This window comes from Otolemur garnettii, unplaced genomic scaffold (assembly GCF_000181295.1).
Source record: "Otolemur garnettii isolate 467f Iridium unplaced genomic scaffold, OtoGar3 scaffold00239, whole genome shotgun sequence".
Lineage (NCBI taxonomy): Eukaryota > Metazoa > Chordata > Mammalia > Primates > Galagidae > Otolemur > Otolemur garnettii.
In genome coordinates, this window is record NW_003852634.1 from 982,468 (window position 1) to 990,033 (window position 7,566).

General features: G+C 33.6%; 1 protein-coding gene across 3 annotated transcripts in view; it reads left to right on the forward strand.

The window, feature by feature from the left end:
• Window positions 1–7,137, forward strand: part of ABCB7 (ATP binding cassette subfamily B member 7) — a 124,196-nt gene extending 117,059 nt beyond the window's left edge. For all 3 annotated transcript variants that reach the window (XM_003802223.2, XM_023508291.1, XM_023508290.1), the window contains exons 15-16: window positions 591–698; window positions 6,835–7,137. In XM_003802223.2, coding sequence (XP_003802271.1) covers window positions 591–698; window positions 6,835–7,050 — 324 coding nt within the window. In that variant the 3' untranslated portion in view covers window positions 7,051–7,137. The remainder of the gene's footprint in view (window positions 1–590; window positions 699–6,834) is intronic.
• The last annotated feature ends 429 nt before the right edge of the window (window positions 7,138–7,566 follow it).

Sequence of the window (7,566 nt, forward strand, 5' to 3'; positions counted from 1 at the left end):
TACTTTACGGTAATAAACAAAATGTATTTTTCAGGATGCATTAAAAGTTAGAATGCTTTTGAAAAAGAAATTTCCTCAAGTGAAAAACAGCCAAGTTTTTTTATCCTCTGAGTTTAAGGGAAAGCAAAAGTGCCTCTACCCTCCAAATCTGCCCCTTCTTTAATATTCTTTGGATTATTTTAAATTTTTCTAAGTCCTGTCACTTGAGGCTCTCCTCATTTTAGTTTTGTTCTCATTGATAAACATCATATCTGGCTATGCTCTTGGTATCATTAAGGTTGTTACTTACTTGTTTTTAAGTATAGAAAATATCTACCTTCTCCTAGACTTTGTAATTTAGCATAATGTTACCTATCTTAAAGAATTTTTCCCATCATTGTGTGGTCATACTTGCCTTCTCTTTTTCTTTATTTTCTCCACTTCTTTTTAGTAATAATTATATTAGATCAAATATGTCATACAGGTACCAAGTTTACATAATAAAAGGTTGACATTTTATATGTTCCTTTAGGAAATATATGATTAATTTACATTTACCTAGTAAGTACTTCTTTTTTTCTCTCCTACTTTTCTTGTTGTCAAACTTGTAGACTATTCTTCGTGCCATGAGAGATATGGTCAAACACAGAACTTCTATTTTCATTGCGCACAGATTGTCAACAGTAATCGATGCAGATGAAATCATTGTCTTGGACCAGGTAAGAAATTTAACTTTAAAGTTTAGTATCATTGGAAATTTACACAAGAAAATTAAATATTATTTCTAAAAAATATACAGAATTTGTGTTCTTCAGATAAGATTGAATCCTGATAAACACTCTGGTTTTAGCCCCTTGTAACTGGAAATAATGCATATTACTTCTCAGAAGGAATAAACTGTATGACTTCACTTTATGTTCAAGTACTACAAGCAAAAGTTTGATCAAGAAAGCCATTAAATCTTCATGATAGAAGCATGTTTTAAAGGGTATACATATAAAATAATGGTTCTGCATTCATTTTTACTCTGAATAGGATTATTTGCTCAATGTTTTTGCTATATTTTCATTTTTCTAAGACCTGCACACACCCCTAATATCTAAAAGAAAATTATCATAAAATAAAGCATTCATTTTCAAACAAGGCCATTTTTATTTTATGTTTTTTTTTCCTCATGGAAAAAGTAAGAAAAAAGACAGCCTGCTTTATATCGCTTCTAAGGGAACTACTATGTGAGTGTACTATCTAAATGTTCTGTACAAACCAGAGTTACCACTACTATAATTTAAATTGTAATAATTTTCCTTTTTTCCTCTAAGGACCTCTTTTCCCCACCTTCAGTACTTGATTATTTCTAACATTGTTTAGTTTTCTACCTTGTATTTAGTCTGTTCTCTGATTATTTTTTCCTTCCAATAAGTATATCTTCAATTCTTTATCATTTTGAAAGCCTGTGTACTCAGTACAGAGAAATGCAGTAGGTTCATGTACTGTCTATATCAGGCGTCCTCAAACTACAGCCCGCAGGCCACATGCGCCCCACCTAGGACATTTATCCGCCCCACCAGGTGTTTTTGCCACCACTGCCTGTCCTGCTTAGCAGCCGACTCGTCCTGGGGCCCGCAGTCCGGCCCTCCAGCGGTCTGAGGGACAGGGAACTGGCCCCGTGTTTAAAAAGTTTGAAGACCCCTGATCTATATATTTAAGTTATTGAGAGGGAATTCTTTATCTTGCTAAAATTTCTTGTAGGGTACTCAGTGTTGTGGTGTATATATACTATTTCCTTAAGTTACATGTGTACTTGTAACCCTAGGCCTTTCTGTTGGTTTGTTCATAAATATTTATATTTATTAAAAAATAAACTGATTTTTCCAGCATGATTATATCAGAATGTCTTAAGTGGGAAGCTTTGTAAATATACTTTATTATATCATTGATATTCAATAATCAGAAGTAAAAACTGCTTTTTCCTTTTTACTAAGCTTTTGAGTTCTATGCAGTCATGTAGTTAGAATCTGAAAACAAATATAAAATGACAAACTACTTTAGCAGGCACATGTTTACCTATCTCATGGCATGATGTCCAGAATATTTATATAATTATGTCATTGCCATTTTGGTTTTGAATTATAATTGGAACTCATTTATTAATAATCATAGTACTTGTATATAAATTAAAATTTCTTTATGTTTATAATTTGGTGGTCCTGTAGTTGCTTGGTTGTTAAGATCACAAATTTTCATTTTCTAGTGAAACTAATGTGACCTTAGTTTCAACTAGCAGTCTGTCACCTCATGTGTTTTAGCAGTCTCCTGTGGTATACACACTTACAGAGAAGGACAGATTTAATGTGTTGACCTTGATTGGATCCTAGATGGAAAAAAATTGTAAAAGACTTTATTGGGACAATTGATGAAGTTTGAATATGGACTATATGTTAAGGTATCATATCATTGTTAAATTTCTTAGATATGATATAATTATATTCCAGTTATATAGGAGATGTCCTTGTTTTTAGCAGATATGAAGGTGACTACGAAAGTTTTAAGACAGACTATGTTATGGTCCATTATTTCACTTCTAAGAAATACAGTAAACAGTGGCATCTTTCTAATTCACCCATGCAAGTTTTAACTTGCTGGGATTATTGGCATTGCTGGGAGGCTGCATTTGTTCCCATCTGCATAGTACCCAGTGAGCATCAGCTAGGGAGCTGGGAAGAGAACATTTTTGTGTGATGATTTTCTATGATTTTAAAAGTGGGTTAAATGAGTTGCAAAGCTTTTGCAACAGGCTTTTGGGGACCTTACTCCTTCCTGCACATCAGTTTTTCCACGGTATTAAGAATTTAGAAGAGGTCTGACTTCACTGAAAGATGAGGAGTAGGTGTCTGGTAACTGTAGTGACTGAAAAAAGCACTACTATGGAAAAAGTGGTTTGATAAAATAATTGAGTGACATTTAAAGACATTGAAGTGGTAGTACAAATTGGATCACCTGTAGTATCCAGAATCCTGCACAATTATCTTTGAGTCAGGAAAGTTTCATCTTGATGGGTGCCTCACACGGACAGATGAGTAAAAATGCAACTGTGTTGAATGGTGTGAAGAAATGATCAGATTGGACAGAGGCAAGTGTATACACTTTTCTGACATCATTACTAGTGATGAATCCTGGATTTGTCAGTTTGATCCAGAGAATAAGCATCAGTCCACAGTGTGGATTCTTCTCACTAAAAATCTTCCAATGAAAGTGAAGCAACCCCAAGGTGTTGGAAAGAAAATAGTGACAACTTTCTTCTCCCAAAGCACTTATGTTGCAGCTATTCCTCTGGAGGAACAAAGGACTGTTACTGTTCAGTTTTACACAACAGTATGCCTACCAAAATTTGGGGAGAAGCTTCAATAATGGTAGCCAAGGGCAGAACTGCAGGGGACCATTTTGCACCACAATAATACATCTTCCCACACAGCCAGTATCACCATTCAGTTCCTAGAGCCCACAGAGGTTAAACCTCTGACCCATCAACCCTATAGTACTGACCTGGCCCCATATTATTATTCCCGCTTCACATGTGCAAAAGGGTTCTCCAGCCCTGAAGAAGCTGTTCAAGCCTATGAAAGTAAGCTTACAACATTTGAAGACAATGAGTGGAAAGAGTATTACTACTGTGAAACCAATTTACCATCATTCACTCATGCATGTAAAAAATGAAACACAACTATAGCCTAAGATGAAGGAGGAAAGGGGAGGGAGAGGGGAAGGTGGGGTGGGTCAAGAGAGAGGGTTGGTAGGGGGACCACACCAGTGGAGCATATTGCAAGTACAAGTTGGATCTATCAGGTATAGAACACAAATGTCTTAATCCTGTAATTGGGTAAAAGTGGTGAAGGCTATGTTGTTTAGTAGGATGTAAGCACTCCAATTTGTACAAATTATCAACACATTGAATCCCATAATGGCATAAACGTATTTATTATCTTTGTACAAATAACTGAATAAAAAAAAGAAAAGAAAAAAATGGTTTACAGTAATGCAAAAGTGCATAGAATGTCACGGCAATTATTTTTAGAAAATGCAATGAGAAGAAATGATTTTGCGTTGTTTAATTTTTGTGTATCTAAAAACTTTTATAGTATTCCTCATATATGAAAATGAAGTATTTAGGGATGAATGGTAATGATGTCAGCAGCTCATTTTCAAACAGGTTAACAAAAAATAATGTATATATAGACAGAGGATAAAGTAAGAGAAAGGAAATGTGGAAAAAATTAACAGTTGCCAAACTAAGAGAAACATATATAGATTTTCACTGAATCACTCTAATAAACATTTCAAAATTTAAAAATGGGCTTGGTAAGTAAATAAATAAAGGACCAACCAGAGAAGAAAGGAATTTGGAAATGAGAGATTTCTTTGCTGAAATAAAGTCAAAGAACTTTCCAAACTAGAGAGAATATTGATAAATTGAGAGAATTAGTCTAAGAGTTTTAATGTCTGACTAATGGTAATTCTAGAGAGGACAGGTAAGAGAAGAGGAAATTATCAAAGGAATAGTAAGAAATTAACAGTAAGAGTTTTCAGATTTAAAACCAAATACCCACCACAAAGAATAGAAAGGAAAAGAAAAAAGCTATACCAACACACGTTATCAGAAATTTCAGAATTGATGATATAGAAAAGAACCTGAAAACTTTGAGAGAAATATCTATAGGAAGTGAGAATAAACAAACCAATTGATTATCTAATAATATAATTGTTTATGAGAAAAAGTAGTATTCAGAGGGTTTTATAATGCTCAAACTTTTGGAGACAAGACAGTTACCAAGGTCAGGAAGAATAAAAAGAGCTATATTGGAAAATGCATGTAAAATCCTGGTACCTATTTGGTTCAACAGGGAATACTTACCTAGTCATAATAAGGTAAACACTGAACCAAAATTTGTGGTATAACTGATGTTATTTGGAAAGTGGAGAATGGATCAGTGGGAATGTAGGATACTACAGAAGAGTGCTGAATCTCAAAGAAGTCAGTAGGTAATGCCAGAAGCAGTATAACCTTACACGTAAATACTCAGACATGGGCATAGACAAATTTTAGTTATTTTAACCTTCTGACTATTCAAACTACATGTTCCTCTAGTGCCAACAACCCCGTAGGCATTCATTTTACAAAAAAAAACTTGATGACATATGTTACTGTTACAGTACCTGACTTGAGTCTGTAAGGATCATATGCTTCATTCTCAATATTTTTCACAATTTTGCCTTAAATAATTTATAAAAATAGTGCATTATTGTGGGAAGATATATAAATATGGAATACAATAAATTCAAAAATTCATCAAGTTCAGAAGACATGATTTTGATGCCAATATATCAGGAATAAAAACTAATATTCATAACAAATCATCAATTTTAGAAGTCTTCCAGCTATTCTCAGAACATTTGGTTAATCATACTGTACAACTCTGGAGAAAGACCTGTTTCTGATAACAATTCATTCTGTCTCATAGAAGGATATTTTCCATCAAAGTATAGCAATCCAATAGGAATATGACAAAATACCCATCAGAGTTGTGCTATTTCCACAAAACATAAAAAGCTAAGCAAAACATGCTATCAGTGCATACAATGTAATGTTGGATTATATATCCTACCATGTTCTGAGTTATAGCTTATAAAAAGGATTATTAAGTTTTTATTGCTATTTCAAAGCTTTATCACTTTTTATATTATTTTTGTTTGCATATTTTTATAAATCTAAAATATTGAAACTGAAACCAACTTTGGTGGATTATTTTACTTTGTAAAAAAAACAAGAACAACCAGTTGCGCCCCATGTATCACAACAGTTATTGCAGCCGCTGCACATCTCAATTGGCATGTTTCGTTTCTGAACAAAAGGCAGTCAAAGGGTTAAGGGAATATTGTAAAAGTCCTATAACCAGGAGTACCAGTAAAAGTAACAAAATTCCTTTTTCTCCCAGTGTGTTTAACAGTAACTGTCAAGAGACAAATTAGTTGTAGATCAAAGTTGGGAATATATACTATATCTGTGCAGTGTTTATAGTCATTGTTAACAAAAATAGCTACTGAAAGAAGTAAACTTTTCATTTTCATGGAATCTTATTTTATGAAATCTTTTTATTTCAAAGTATGCATAAGGATTTCATGTTAATATTTCTATTTTTTTTTTTGAGACTGAATCTCACTTCATCACCCGTGATAGAATACTGTGGCATCTTAGATCACAGCAAACTCAAACTCTTGGGTTCAAGTGATCCTCTTGCCTCAGCCTCCCAAGTAGCTGGGACTAAGGCAACTGCCCACAATGCCTGGCATATTTTAGAGAGGGGATCTCGCTCAGGCTCAGGCTGATCTCAAACCTGTGAGCACAGTTGATCCACCGCCTGGGCCTCCCAAGTGCTGGGATTACAGGCATGAGCCACCACGCCCAGCAGGATATTATTTCTAAATCCTTTAAATACATCTATAAATAACACTGCTTTTGATTTGAACATTTGTTGATTACAGAAAATATCACTTTTTTATACTTTTAACTTCCCTTTCTGCTCTTCAAAATTAAAAATAAAATATTAAAATTCTATTTTCTTTAATTAAAATGGTGTTTAAGATATTAGAAATTCCATGGCTTTTTGTTTGTTCATTGGATCTAGGTAGCTCAAAGGTGAAGAAAACATTACTGGCTAAATTTTTCCCACTTATACTATGGATAAGGAATCGGTAGAGATACTTTAATTAATGCAAATCCTTCAAAATCCTTGGTTAGAAAATATTATGTATTTTCAGATATTATACTAGTTAAATGACCTTTCTGTGTTTACTTTTTAGGGTAAGGTAGCTGAACATGGTACTCACCATGACTTGCTTGCTAACCCTGGCAGTATCTATTCAGAAATGTGGCATACACAGAGTAGCCGTGTGCAGAACCATGGCAACCCCAAATGGGTTGCAAAGAAAGAAAATGTGTCCAAAGAAGAGGAAAGGAAGAAACTACAAGAAGAAATTGTTAACAGTGTGAAAGGCTGTGGAAACTGTTCCTGCTAAGTCACACGAGACATTTTCTTCTTCATTTTGGACTACACTTATTTGCACTGAAGTATAATTGTTTATTAAAAAAAATCATACATTCCCGTTTTCTGTAATTCTTCTTTTATATGAGATTTATTTAAGATGGAATTTGAGTTTTACATCCTTCACAAGCTATTTAATATGGTATATGTAGTTATCCCCCAATTATTTTCTCATTATAGCCCTTGTTATGCTCAATGCATAATTTTTATTAGCATTTGACCTTACCCTTCTTGAGTCTTAATGTTCATTTGACATCCAGACCAGATAACAGATAAATTAGATATTTTTCAAAGTTACATAGTTTGTAAAACTCTTTTATCCTTACAATTTAGAGGGAAATTTTTCCTTAAAATCAAAGAAAAAGAATGAAAAGAGGACATTGTAGGTTCATTGTTTCTTTTCCCTCTTCCCTCCAGTTGAAATACTTTATTGATGTTAAAGTGAATTTATAAACACATTTAAGGTTAAAACTTGTCAGAAATAGATATG